The sequence below is a fragment of the Macaca nemestrina genome, chromosome 20 (genome assembly GCF_043159975.1).
Source record: "Macaca nemestrina isolate mMacNem1 chromosome 20, mMacNem.hap1, whole genome shotgun sequence".
NCBI lineage: Eukaryota > Metazoa > Chordata > Mammalia > Primates > Cercopithecidae > Macaca > Macaca nemestrina.
This window is the reverse complement of record NC_092144.1, coordinates 65,696,070-65,710,222: the sequence shown is the minus strand read 5'-3', so window position 1 is coordinate 65,710,222 and position 14,153 is coordinate 65,696,070. Positions and strand designations below refer to the sequence as shown.

At 58.6% G+C, this 14,153-nt stretch overlaps 2 protein-coding genes across 4 annotated transcripts in view; both read left to right on the top strand.

The window, feature by feature from the left end:
- The first annotated feature begins 533 nt into the window (after positions 1-533).
- On the top strand, positions 534-11,121 carry LOC105488165 (isochorismatase domain containing 2). Of its 2 annotated transcripts, none has more exons than XM_071087900.1 (6): positions 534-643; positions 7,030-7,170; positions 8,282-8,491; positions 8,797-8,867; positions 9,026-9,143; positions 10,753-11,121. In XM_071087900.1, the coding sequence occupies exons 2-6, from the start codon at positions 7,033-7,035 to the stop codon at positions 10,831-10,833; spliced, it is 618 nt and encodes a 205-aa protein (XP_070944001.1). In that variant the 5' UTR covers positions 534-643; positions 7,030-7,032; the 3' UTR covers positions 10,834-11,121. The 2 variants fall into 2 exon arrangements, with proteins under 2 accessions (XP_070944001.1, XP_011750319.2); XM_011752017.3 differs by lacking the exon at positions 534-643 and adding an exon at positions 1,195-1,556.
- Positions 11,002-14,153, top strand: part of LOC105488166 (shisa family member 7) — a 21,885-nt gene continuing 18,733 nt past the window's right edge. For both annotated transcript variants that reach the window (XM_011752018.3, XM_071087899.1), the window contains exon 1: positions 11,002-11,482. In XM_011752018.3, coding sequence (XP_011750320.2) covers positions 11,002-11,482 — 481 coding nt within the window. The remainder of the gene's footprint in view (positions 11,483-14,153) is intronic.

Below are 14,153 nucleotides of genomic sequence, written 5' to 3'. Positions count from 1 at the left end.
GTCTGCGGGAACCAGGAAGGCCAACCACGAATTGGGAGGAGTTTGGACTTATTCCAAGTCAGTTAGGAAATTCCCTCTTTCTCTCAACCACCATTTCCAAGCACAGAGTCTAAATTATTCTAAACCCCACTCGAGGAGGCAGGTGCTGTACAGATGGGGAAACTGAGGCAGCGCATAGCACAAAGGACAGGGGGGCGTCAAACTCCTCACTTGATCACGCCCTCAGCCAGCCCCTTCCTAGAAAGTGCTTGGGTATCTTTGTAAGCCTCCGTTTCTTTTTTTTTTTTTTTTTTTTTTTTTTTTGATACGGAGTCTCGCTCTGTCACCCAGGCTGGAGTGCAGTGGCCGGATCTCAGCTCACTGCAAGCTCCGCCTCCCGGGTTCACGACATTCTCCTGCCTCAGCCTCCCGAGTAGCTGGGACTACAGGCGCCTGCCACCTCGCCCGGCTAAGTTTTTGTATTTTTAGTAGAGACGGGGTTTCACTGTGCTACCCAGGATGGTCTCGATCTCCTGACCTCGTGATCCGCCCGTCTCGGCCTCCCAAAGTGCTGGGATTACAGGCTTGAGCCACCGCGCCCGGCCAAGCCTCCGTTTCTTGACAGAGGGCCAGGATTCGAACCGCAGACATGCCTCTACTCTAGGTAAGACCCCTCTCTCTCTCTCCCCCGGCCTCGGCGACCTGTTCTGTGCAACGGGGCCGGCCGAGACGCCCTCTCTCCAGCCAGGATCTGAGCCTTCGGAGACCACTGCGCGACTCTGCCCCGTCGGCCGCCACTCACGCCCTCTACGGCTCTCCATTGGCCGGACGCGCTGCTGCCCCGCCCCCACCGCGACTTTGCGAGCTAGTCATTTTCTTTTTTTTTTTTTTTTTTTTTTTTTTTTGAGACGGAGTCTCACTCTGCTGCCCAGGCTAGAGTGCAGTGGCCGGATCTCAGCTCACTGCAAGCTCCGCCTCCCGGGTTTACGCCATTCTCCTGCCTCAGCCTCCCGAGTAGCTGGGACTACAGGCGCCCGCCACGTCGCCCGGCTAGTTTTTTGTATTTTTTTTTAGTAGAGACGGGGTTTCACCGTGTTAGCCAGGATGGTCTCGATCTCCCGACCTCGTGATCCGCCCGTCTCGGCCTCCCAAAGTGCTGGGATTACAGGCTTGAGCCACCGCGCCCGGCCCGTCATTTTCTCCAGACTGACAGCCTTGCCGGCGCCCCTCCCCTGGGGCGGGAGCAAAGCAGCAGCATATGCGGATTGGTTGAGAAGCAGGGGGCGGGGAGAGTTGGTGAGCGCTGATTGCGGGCAGAGGCAGTGGCACATGCGGATTGGCCGGAGGGAGGGGGCGAGGCAGCGCATGATGAGTGTCGATTGGACGGCTCGACCCAAGTGGGCGGAACGCGGACGGTGCAGGGGGTGGGCCACGTGTCCAGCCCCAACGAAACGGTAACCCGCCCCGAGAAGCCCGCAAGAGGCCTCAGCGGCGGCCGTCCGAGCGCCGAGAGGTGAGGGTGCCCCCGGCCTCACCTGCGGAGGGGCCGTTCCGGGCTCGAACCCGGCACCTTCCGGGTAAGTCCTCTCTCACTGCTGGCGCTATTTGGAGATCGACCTTCCCGCCTAACAGATGGGGAAACTGAGGCTCTGCCTGGTCGTCCCGGGCCAAGGTCACAGAACCAGAAGGAGGACGCCACGTGGCCCCGCCAGAATTGGCTGGCCAGAGACCCGAAGCGTCCTCGGGTCGCGCCTGCCGCCTCTGTAACAGCGCTGCAGGGTGGGCAGGTTTCATCCCCATTTCTCTGACGAGGAAACTGAGGCTAAGGCAAAGAGAAACTTGCCCTGGGTCGCACAACCAGGAAGTCCAGGCTCCAAGGCCAGGTTTCCGAGACCGCGTCGGGAAATCCACAGCCCTACCCCGCCCCCGTTGCCGCCCACCTCCAGCCACGCCCCCTTTGGCCTTGGATACCCTCCGCTCAGGCTGAACCTCTCCTGGTTCCCCGGGACACGCCCAGCCCTCTCCAGCCCAGACCTCCCCTCCACATCTCTCTCGCTCACACACACATCCACTCTCACCCCAGTTTTTCGTCTCCCAAAAACCAGTTCCCCTCCCCGGGATCTCCTATGAGTCTTCAGGTCATGCCCCTCGCTCGACCAGAAACGGGGGGCCTTTCTCACCGACTTTCCCCACCGTCCCAGCTGTCCCTTCCTGTCTCTCCCCTGTCCCACTGGGCCCCAGCCCCGACCTCCTCCTCCCTGGCCTTTGCCTCCAGTTCAACCGCACAGCGCGGCCATGAAGCCATCTTTGTATTTTGCATTTTGAACACTTTTTCTGGAATAATACCACATACGCAGAAAATCATACAGTTTGCACATACACAGCTCAAATAAATATTTATAAAGGGAGCACCCTGGTGTAAACAAGTACCCAAAGAAAAAAGTCAAACATGCGCCACATCCCAGGATCTCCTGCCGTCGTCGTTTCCATCACAGTGGTCCAAGGGCAATCACTGTCCTGGCTTCTGACATCATAGATCATTTTTGCTGGGTTTTGGCTTCACTTAAACCCTTTATTGTGTATAGTATTGACTAGACAACCTGTTGCACATTGTCCAGAATTCAGAAGAAACAGAATAGGACCTAGTGAAAAGGCTCCTACACACTTCCCCAGTGCCTGGTTCACCCGTCTGAGTCTCCCGTTTCTTGCTCGTTTGCCAGAGATAGCAGATATAGATATATGCAACACAGACACACTTTCTCTCCCTTTTTTCTTTGGCACAAAAAGGAGCATTCCACACACACTGTTCTGCTTCTTTTTCACTTCTCTCAAACATGTTTTCGTATTGTTACTTAAAGAGCTTCCTCGTAATTTTTTCTGGCTGCGAGGAATAACAGAGTATAGTTACGGCCTAACCATACTGGTTATTACATAACCAGTATACCCTAATTGTGGACATTGATACTTCTGCTCCTTCGCTCTGGGGAAGAGTCCTGTAATGAATAACCCTGTGTCGTGTCACATGAATGTCTGTAGGATAAATGCTTAGGAGCAGCTTTTGAGGTCAGAGGGTTTGTGTATCCATCATTTTGAGAAGTACAGCTGCTCAGCTGTCCCTAGGAGTTGTTACAACCCACACTCCTGTCAGGCCAGAGGGGAGTTCTTGGGTGCTACAGATGCCTGTCCTAGGCTTTTGGACATGCTGGCCCCCAGATGTGCCCCTCCATGGCTCCCGACTGCCCTCCGCAGAGAGACTCCAGGGCCCTTGTGACCCACCTGTCAGCTCTCCAGCTCCTGGTTCCCTCAGAATCATCCCTTGGGGCCTGAGTGTCCCAGGTCCTGCCTCCTGCTCAGGGGAGGAAGGGTTAGCACGTGAGTGGGTATGAGAGGGTCACTCCAGGGGGAGGAAACCGCAAGGGCCGTTTGAGAGGAAGGAGTGGCTGGGCTGAGGCTGGAGGGTCTTCAGAGCAGTGCCGGGGCAGGGAAAGGGGCGTCTGCATCTTAGTCCTGAGGACAGAGAGAATCCACGGGGGTCAGGGGACAGTTTGAGACAGGGGAGTAATAGTCAGCTTTGTGTTTTCGGAAAAGATCGTTTTTCTGTCTTCACTTCCTCTGGGAGAACACTGCAGCCCCTGCCAAGCTAGATCTGGCTCCCTCCAAATCCCAGCACTTATCACTGTTGTAATTATGGGATTAATTCACTGGTTTTGTTTCAGAGGGAGTTTCCATTCAATTTTATTTAATGAGATAAAATTTGCACAACATAAAATTCACTATTTTAACCATTTATTCGTTTTTAAACTTGAGATATGATGCACATAGAAAACATTTGCTATGGTGGATGGATTTTGTTCAAAGAATAATCGGCCAGGCGTGGTGGCTCACGCTTGTAATCCCAGCACGTTGCGAGGCTGAGGTGGAAAGATTGCTTAAACCCAGCAGTTGGAGACCAGCCTGGGCAACATAGCAAGACCCTGTCTCTGAAAATATAAAAATACGAAAATTAGCCAAGTGTGGTGGCATACACCTGTAGCTCTAGCTACTTGGGAGGCTGAGGTGGGATGATCACTTTAGCCCAGGAGGTTAAGGATGCAGTGTGCTATGACTGTGCCACTGTACTCCAACCTATATGACACTATGAGACCCTGTCTCAAAAAGAAAAAATAGTACAGGGAGGCCAAGGCAGGAGGGTTGCTTGAGGCCAGGACGAGAGAAAGAAAGAAAGAAAGACAATGAGCAGCAGTGTCCTCACTACCCAGCTTTGAAAATAGCAGCTCCAGGCCAGGTGCGGTGGCTCACACCTGTAATCCCAGCACTTTGGGAGGCCGAGCCAGGTGGATCACGAGGTCAGGAGTTCAAGACCAGCCTGGCCAAGGTGGTGAAACCCCATCTCTAGTAAAAATACAAAAATTAGCCAGGCATGGTGGCACAAGCCTGTAATCCCAGCTACTCGGGAGGCTGAGGCAGGAGAATCCTTGAACCCGGGAGGCAGAGGTTGCAGTGAGCCGAGATCGTGCCACAGCACTCCAGCCTGGGTGACAGAGCAAGACTCCATCTCAAAAAAAAAAAAAAAAGAAGAAAAAGAAAATAGCAGCTTCTCATTGAGTGCCCTGCCTCCCTCAGCTTCCCAGAATACCTTCTGTCTTGCTTCCAGTGAGCCTCCAGGGTCTCCCATTTCCCTGGTGAGTTAATGAATAAATGAGTTCAGTACAAACAAATTGTACACACAGACGGGGAGAGAGCTGCAGACAAAGCGCAGCCCAAACCCTCAGTTGTGCAGCAAACTCGGGGACCCAAAAACACTAGCCTCCCGGGGACACAGGCCAAGACATGCTGAGACAGGGCCCCTGTGGTGTAGACGCTCTGACAGTGTAGATGCTCTGACCGAGTGGAAGTCAGATGTGTCCTGCATGGCTGCAGGACCTAGGACAGGTGAACGGGCCCTCTGGGTCGAGGTTTCCTCCCCTGCAAAATAATCGCTGGCCAGTTGGCTTCACTAGCCTGTCCTTTTTTTCTTTTTCTTTTTTTATTGTGGTAAAATGCACTTAACATAAAACTTACCCTTTCAGCCATTTGAAAATGCACAGTGGAGCGGCATTCATAGAGTCATGCTGTTGTGCCGCCGTCACCACCAAGCCCCAGAGCATTTTCAGTATCCCAAACAGACCCCTACACCCCTCAGCGGTCACCCTGAATTCCTCGCGGCCACAGCCCCTGGCAGCCACCCATCTGCTTTTTTTTTTTTTTTTTTTTTTTTTTTTTTTTTTTTTTGAGATGGAGTTTTGCTCTTATTGCCCAGGCTGGACTGGCAGTGGTGCCATCTCTGCTCACCGCAACCTCCACCTCCCGGGTTCAAGCAATTCTCCTGTCTCAGCCTCCTGAGTAGCTGGGACAACAGGCGTGCACCACCATGCCTGGCTGATTTTTTTTGTGTTTTTAGTAGATATGGGGTTTCACTATATTGGCCAGGCTGGTCTCAAACCCCTGACCGCAGATGATCCGCCCGCCTCAGCCTCCCAAAGTCCTGGGATTATAGGTGTGCGCCACCGAGCCCAGTCTCCTTTTTTTTTTTGAGACAGAGTCTCGCTCAGTCGCCCAGGCTGGAGTGCAGTGGTATAATCTCGGCTCACTGCAACCTCCGCCTCCTGGGTTTCAAGCGATTCTTCTGCCCCAGCCTCCCAAGTAGCTGGGTTACAGGCGCCCACCACTGCCTGGCTAATTTTTGTATTTTTAGTAGAGATGGGGTTTCACCATGTTAGCCAGGCTGGTCTCAAACTCCTGACCTCAGGTGATCCGCCCGCCTCAGCCTCCCAAAGTGGTGGGATTGCAGGCGTGAGCCACTGTGCTCGGCCCCATCTGCTTTCTGTCTGCGGATTTGCCTGTTCTGGGCATTTCAGGTAAATAGGATCTCACACTCCATGGCTTTTGTGTTGAGGTCTGTCCATGCTATGGCTTGTTCAGGGGCCCCCTTCCTTCCTATGGCTGAAGAATATGGCCTCAGTTTCCTCTCGGAGCAAGGTGAGGATCAGGTGGGCCATTCAGGAGGCCCTGGGGAGTGGGCTGCCCCAACATAGGATGCCCAGCAGAGCCTCCATTTTGGGGCTGATGGTAACTGGGGCTGATGGTAACTGGGGCTGATGGTAACTGGGGCGGATGGTAACTGGGGCGGATGGTAACTGGGATCTGATAGCAACCAGGGCTGATGGTGACCGGGGCTGATGGTAACCTGGGCGGATGGTAACCGGGGCTGATGGTAACCAGGGCTGATGGTAACTGGGGCGGATGGTGACTGGGGCAGATGGTAACCGGGGCTAATGGTAACCAGGGCTGATGGTAACCCAGATCTATTGGTAACTGGGATCTGATAGTAACCAGGGCTGATGGTAACCGGGGCTGATGGTGACTGGGGCAGATGGTAACTGGGGCTAATGGTAACCAGGGCTGATGGTAACCCGGATCTATTGGTAACTGGGATCTGATAGTAACCAGGGCTGATGGTAACCGGGGCTGATGGTGACTGGGGCAGATGGTAACCAGGGCTAATGGTAACCAGGGCTGATGGTAACCCGGATCTGTTTGTAACCGGGATCTGATAGTAACCAGGGCTGATGGTACTGGGGCTGATGGTAACTGGGATCTGATAGTAACCGGGGCGGGTGGTAACCAGGGCAGATGATAACCAGGGTGGATGGTGACTAGGGTGGATAGTAACCAGGGCGAATGGTAACCGGGATCATGAAGCACTCCTTGATGTTATACATAGTCCTCAGCAAGGAGAACACGGGGGCCGGGAGGGAGACACCTGGAGCCACCTGTGGACGTGGCCCAGAAGGCTTCCCAAGGAAGTCACCTCCCTGCCGAATAGGACAGAAATAAGAAAGAAGCCCGTTCCAGGCTCAGGGAACAGCAGACGCAGAGACCTGGAGGTGGGAAGAAGGTTGGCAAGGTGCCCCGGGCCCTGCAAGGCTCTGTGTGCAAGGACCTGGACGCCAGCTGGAGACACTGAGAGGAGTCCTCGGGCCTGACCCAGCGCCCCTCTGCCACCCCCAGAAAATGGCGGCTGCCAGGCCCATCCTGGGCCGAGTCCTTCCAGGATCCTCTATCCTGTTCCTGTGTGACATGCAGGAGAAGTTCCGCCACAACATTGCCTACTTCCCACAGATCGTCTCAGTGGCAGCCCGCATGCTCAGGGTATGACCTCAGCCCTCCACCCTCAGACCCAGGATCCAGGGTCAGCCCCCTACCCTCAGACCCAGGATCCAGGCTCAGCCTCCCACCCTCAGATTCAGGATCCAGGCTCAGCCCCCCACCCTCAGACCCAGGATCCAGGCTCAGCCCCCCACCCTCAGACCCAGGATCCAGGCTCAGCCTCCCACCCTCAGACCCAGGATCCAGGCTCAGCCCCCCACCCTCAGACCCAGGATCCAGGCTCAGCCCCCCACCCTCAGACCCAGGATCCAGGCTCAGCCCCCCACCCTCAGACCCAGGATCCAGGCTCAGCCCTCCACCCTCAGACCCAGGATCCAGGCTCAGCCCTCCACCCTCAGACCCAGGATCCAGGTTCAGCCCTCCACCCTCAGACCCAGGAGTCCAGGCCCAACTCTTCCTCCTTCAGACCCAGGAGTCCAGGCCCAACTCTTCCTCCCTCAGATGCAGGATCCAGGCTCAGACCTCCACCCTCAGACCCAGGATCCAGGCTCAGCCCTCCACCCTCAGACCCAGGATCCAGGTTCAGCCCTCCACCCTCAGACCCAGGAGTCCAGGCCCAACTCTTCCTCCTTCAGACCCAGGAGTCCAGGCCCAACTCTTCCTCCCTCAGATGCAGGATCCAGGCTCAGACCTCCACCCTCAGACCCAGGATCCAGGCTCAGCCCTCCACCCTCAGACCCAGGAGTCCAGGCCCAACTCTTCCCCCTTCAGACCCAGGAGTCCAGGCCCAACTCTTCCTCCCTCAGACGCAGGAGTCCAGGCCCACTTCCTCTTCCCTCAGACCCAGGAGTCCAGGCATAACCCCTCTTCCCTCAGACGCAGGAGTCCAGGCCCACTTCCTCTTCCCTCAGACCCAGGAGTCCAGGCATAACCCCTCTTCCCTCAGACCCAGGAGTCCAGGCCCAGCTCCTCCTCCCTCAGACCCAGGAGTCCAGGCATAGCCCTTCCTCCCTCAGACCCAGGAGTCCAGGCCCAGCTCCTCCTCCCTCAGACCCAGGAGTCCAGGCATAGCCCTTCCTCCCTCAGACCCAGGAGTCCAGGCCCAGCTCCTCTTCCCTCAGACCCTGACCTTTCTTCCCCATCACTGGCACAGGTGGCCCGGCTGCTGGAGGTGCCAGTCTTGCTGACAGAACAGTACCCACAAGGCCTGGGCCCCACGGTGCCTGAGCTGGGGGCTGAGGGCCTTCAGCCGCTGACCAAGACCTGCTTCAGCATGGTGCCCGCCCTGCAGCAGGAGCTGGACAGCCGGCCCCAGCTGCGTTCTGTGCTGCTCTGTGGCATTGAGGCACAGGCCTGCATCTTGGTGAGATGCTGACTGACCCCAGGGGTCCCTCGTTCTCACCTGGGACCCCCATCCTAAATAGAACCTCCTTCCCTGACTGGAAACCTCCACTTCCCTGTCGGACCCCCATCCTGACCTGGGCCCTCTCTTCTCACATACGGGCCCCATCCTATCTTGGATCCCCTTCTGACCTGGGGGCCCCCTGCTCTGATCCAAGCTTCCCTCCTCCCCATTCTGGGCCCCTAATTCTGACTCATCATCCCCAGTTCCTTACCCAGGACCCCGGTTCTTATCCGGGATTGGCCCTGACCTCTCTCTACCCACAGAACACAACCCTGGACCTTCTGGACCGGGGGCTGCAGGTCCACGTGGTGGTGGACGCCTGCTCCTCACGCAGGTGAGAGCGCCCTCCCTGGGTGGGTGCACTTGGGGGCCATGAGGGGTTCCCAGGAAGGGCCACAGGCGGCATTCCCATTCCCACCAGAGTGCCAGCGTGTCTGGGTGTCTAGGCCGTGACATTCACACCAACCTTCCCTCCCTCCCTCCTATTCACAGCCAGGTGGACCGGCTGGTGGCGCTGGCCCGCATGAGACAGAGTGGTGCCTTCCTCTCCACCAGCGAAGGGCTCATTCTGCAGCTGGTGGGTGATGCCGCCCACCCGCAGTTCAAGGAGGTAATGCCCTCGCGGCCGCCCCCACCTCCCCTGCATCTGACAAAGGTCTTGTCTTTGGGTTCTGGGAATACATCCCATCACCAGCAGGCTGCCGCCTCCAGGGGGAGCCAGATTCTTGGAGGGGAGGCTGCTGGTCACTGTCACCGCCATAAATCCATGAAAGGAGCCCGCAGATGGACCACAAGGACCACAGAGAGCGATGAAATGGGGGAGGCGATCCAGAGGGTCAGGGCACAGAGGAGGGGGTTTGTATTGGAGGGTCTGGGGGGCGTCCTAGAGCAGGTGACTTTAGAATGAACTGAAGGAGGAAAGGACCAGGCAGACACTGGGCAAGAACAGGTCAGCAGAGACCCTGTAGATAGAAGCCCCTTGACCTGTCCACACCCATCCCCAACTCTCCATCTCCTCCGCCTCTGCCCCTTCCAGCCCGGGTGCCCCTCCTCCAGTTTCTCAGACTCCACACCCACCCCCAGAGTGGCCACCCTGCTACCAGGGTCAACCAGGTACTGGGCCCCCCTGCTTCAAGCTCTTGGCCCTCAGGATGCTGGAGAGGCCCCAGACCTTGACATTCCCAGGCCCTCCCAGGTCTGCTCCTTGCCTTCCTTCTAGTTCAGCTCTGTGAGACATTCACTGAGCACCTACTCCATGCCAGCCAGTGTGGTGAGCCCTGGAATCTGCATCAATCCATGTTCAATCACACATCGTGAGCCCCAGCTGGGGCGGGAGTTGCAGAGGGATGAGTGAGAGTGGCAGGGGTGGCCCCGAATTCTGACCTGCAGGGGAAGGGAGCATCAGGCACTCAGTGTTCCCAGGGGAGGGGGACTGAGCTTTCTTTGTCCAAAGAGCTGTAGCAGGCCACGGTGAGCACTGGGCAGGAGGAGCCAGCACCCTGTCTTCACACAGGAGCCAGAGCCCAAAGGTTTGGGATTTCAGCCATGGGCAGCCATCAGGGTTTGGTGCAGGGGAGCTGCCCATATCAGATTGGCAGTTTACAAAGTTCTTTCTGGCACTGTGTGACCAATGGGTTAGGGAGTGTGGCATAGAGGGGAGGAGGGAGACCTGTCAGTAAGGAGGTTAATTTGGGCACCCAGGCAAGCAGTGATGAGGCAGTGGGGATGCAGGCTTTTTTTTTTTTTTCCTTTATTATTATTATTTTTATTTTCTGGAGATAAACTTGCTGGGACTTGCTGATGGATGAAATGCGGTTGGTTGCTCATGTCTATCTAAGAGGCAGTTGGATAGATGAGTCTGGAGTTCAGGGGCAAAGTCCAGGCTGGATTTGGGAGTTGAGGGCCCAGAAGAGGGATGGGAGAGATGAGGTTACTTAAGACGAGGAAGGTGTAGATAAGAAGCCCTGGCACAGAGCTGTCCACCCTTAGTGGTCCAAGCCAGCAAAGCAGACCAAGATGGTGGGCGCTTAGGAGCTCAACCAGTCATGTGTAATGAAAGGGAGGCCCCAGAAAAAGTCTTGAGAAGAGGGAGTGTTGTCTTGGGCAGCTGCTGGCTGTAAGATCTCAGAGATGAAGACGGAGAGGTGTCCCTCAGATTTGTCATCCATGGAGATCAGGACCCTAGACTCTTCCTGTCCCATCTCCCTCTGCCCCTACAGATCCAGAAGCTCATCAAGGAGCCCGCCCCAGACAGCGGACTGCTGGGCCTCTTCCAAGGTCAGAACCCCCTCCTGCACTGAACTCCAACCCTGCCTTGAGCGAAGACCACCTTCCTGTCGCCCGGACCTCAGTGGAAGCGCGTTCCCCCCATCCCTGGATCCCAAGAGTGGTGCGATCCACCAGGAGTGCCGCCCCCTGGGGGGGGGGAGGTAGGGTGCTGCCCTTCCATTGGACAGCTGCTCCCGGAAATGCAAATAAGACTCCTGAAAGCTGGGTGGGAATTGGCTGAGCCGAGGTGGAGGCGGGGCTCGGCCCCGGGCCACTTCACGGGGCGGGAAGGGGAGGGGAAGAAGAGTCTCAAACTGTGGGACACGGACTCGCAGAATAAACATACATGTGGCTGTGGACCAAACCATTCTTGGGTTGGGGGGGATCCCGGGGGCGACTGGGGGCTGCATGAGGGAGAAAGCGGGGTCCCCAGCAGGTGGGGAGGGGGAGGTGCCTCTTCTCGGCTCAAAGCCGGCGCGAGGCAAAGGCGAGGGCTGGCGGCTGACACATCTGCACGGACGCGGCGCATCTGCCCGGAGGAGAACTGCGGCCGGGGTCGCCCCCAGCCGGCGCGCGCACGCCCAGCCCAGCTGCCGGCAGACACGCGCTCCGCCGCTGCCTCCGGCCGCCCCCCACGCCGCCGCCCCCGGCTCCCCAAGGGTCCCGCATCCGGAAAGCGAGGTGAGCGAGACCGCACCCCGGTGCGGGGGGGAAACTGAGGCACGGGGACATGGAGACGGGGAGGAAGGAAGAGACATCCATGTGGATGGGTGGATGGATGGACGGACGGAAGGAAGGGCTGAAAGCTTCAGCCTTGTAGTCCCGGCTCCCCCAGACGCAGGAGTTCCGGGACCCACATGGGGGCTCCCAGAATTCTGCAGATTTGGGAGTTGGAACTCTGCAGACCCCCAGGGAGAGCTCCCCCGTTCCAGATTTGCAGCCCTTGCCTCTTCCCCAACCTTAGGGACCTGAGAGGCCACCCCTGAGTCCTCAGGGATACCGGCGTCAGAGCTGTCAGCCAGCCCGCCCCGCGTTAGGCAATCCGAGCCCCCACCGCCGACCCTGGGAGCCCAGACCCCTCCCAGAAGGTCCGGTCCCCCGGCCCCCAGCGTCGGAGCGCCCAGCACCCCTCTCCCCAGGGATCTAGGAGGAGCCCCTGGGACCGGGCGGCGGCGCCCCCGGCCCCCGCCTTCCGGATCCAGGTGTCCCCCCTCCTCACCCCCCAAACCCAAAGCCTCGCGTCTCGGAGGCCCCGCGCGCGTCGCCATGGCAACGAGAGTCTATTTTGCGCTGGGAACACACAGCTCCCGCCGCAGCGCCCCCCCACCCCACCAACCCGGGCCTGAATGGGAGTGGGGGACCCGGGAGGGGGCTCGGGGGTCCGGGTCGGGGGTGAGTGGAGGCACCGACACTCGGACAGAGATCCGACGACAGCAAAGCTGGGACAGGGACAGAGACAGAGACGTGGAGCCAGGGAGGAGAGACGAGCGGAATGTGGAGACAGAGGGGAGACGGAGATCGGGCGGGGGAAGGAGGGAAATGGAGGCGCGCAGGGAACTGAGGCTAGGAGCTGGGGAGAGCCCGGGACAGAGGCGCCGGGACGGAGAGAGACGCGGAGAGAGACGCCGAGAGGCGCGGAGACCCGCAGCGAGAGACGAGGGCTGAGACCCCCCTAGAGACAGAGACGCGCGGGGGAGGCGGGGGTCCGCGCGGAGGCGTGGACGGGGCGCCCTGGGACGCGGAGATGCAGAGACCCAGAGACAGGCACGCAGACCCGGCGGCGCAGGGATCTGGGCGGGGGCGCAGGCACCGGCCGCCGCCTGGGCTGCGGGTCGGGGGAGGGTCCTCTTCCTTAGCTTGGTCCCTGCCTTCCCCGCGGCCAGCGAGGCACGGCGCCCCCGCGCAGCCCCCCCAGGGTCTCCCCGCCCCGCCGCCCCCGGCGCCCGGAACTGGGGTCCCCGCGCCCTCCAGCAAGAGCCCGCCCCTTCTCTCTGGGCTTTCCCCACCCGCCCGGGCCCGCCTCCTCTTGAACGCACATCTCTACCCCAAACCCACCTGTCAGCCCCACAAGAGCCCCACCGTTCGCACTCGGACCCCGCGCCCGCCTGGCCCAGCCCCGGCCTCTCTCTCCACACCCACTGAGCCCCTCAGCCCCCCACCCACCCCCTGCGGACCTCACTCCAGCCCAGCTCCCGAGACCCCAGAGGAGCCGACTCTCGGGCGTCTGTCCCCTCTGTAGGTCATGTCGTCCTCTCTCTGGCTCTCTCATCTCAGGGTCAATGACCCCCACTTCTCTAGGACTCTGCATCCCCTCTGAGCATTTGTCTCCCGCCCCCCGTCCGTCTCTTTTGCCTCTTTCTGGGTCTCTGTCCCCTCTCTCTCTGAGTCTCTGTCCCCTCTCTGGGTCTCTGTCCCCTCTCTCTCTGGGTCTCTGTCCCCTCTCTCTCTGGGTCTCTGTCCCCTCTCTGGGTCTCTGTCCCCTCTCTCTCTGGGTCTCTGTCCCCTCTCTCTCTGAGTCTCTGTCCCCTCTCTGGGTCTCTGTCCCCTCTCTCTCTGGGTCTCTGTCCCCTCTCTCTCTGGGTCTCTATCCCCTCTCTCTCTGAGTCTCTGTCCCCTCTCTGGGTCTCTGTCCCCTCTCTCTCTGGGTCTCTGTCCCCTCTCTCTCTGGGTCTCTGTCCCCTCTCTCTCTGAGTCTCTGTCCCCTCTCTGGGTCTCTGTCCCCTCTCTCTCTGGGTCTCTGTCCCCTCTCTCTCTGAGTCTCTGTCCCCTCTCTGGGTCTCTGTCCCCGTGTCTCTTGAGTATGTGTCCCCCTCTCTCTCTGGGTCTCTGCCCCCCTGTCTCTCAGGGTGTCTGTCCCCCTGTCTCTGGGTCTCTGTCCCCCTCTTTCTCTGAGTCTCTGTCTGCCTCTCTCTCTCTCTCTCTCTCTGAGTCTCTGCTCCCTGTATCTCTAGGTCTCTGTCACCCTCTCTCTCTCTCTGGGTCTCTATCCCTATCTCTCTCTGGGTTTCTGTCCCCTGTCTGAGTCTCTGTCCCCTTGTCTCTCTGGGTCTCTGTCCCCTTCTCTCTTTGGGTCTCTGTCTTATCTTTCTCTGGATCTCTGTCCCCCTCTATCTCTGAGTCTCTGTCCCCCTCTCTCTCTGGGTCTCTGTCCCCCGCTCTCTCTCTGGGTCTCTGTCCTCCTCTCTCTCTGAGTCTCTGTCCCCCTTTCTGTGTCTCTGTCCCCCATCTCTCTGTGTCTCTGTCCCCCTGTCTCTGGGTCTCTGTCCCCCTGTCTCTCTGTGTCTCTGTCCCCCTGTCTCTCTGTGTCTCTGTCCCCTCCCTCTGGGTCTCTGTCCCCCATCTCTCTGTGTCT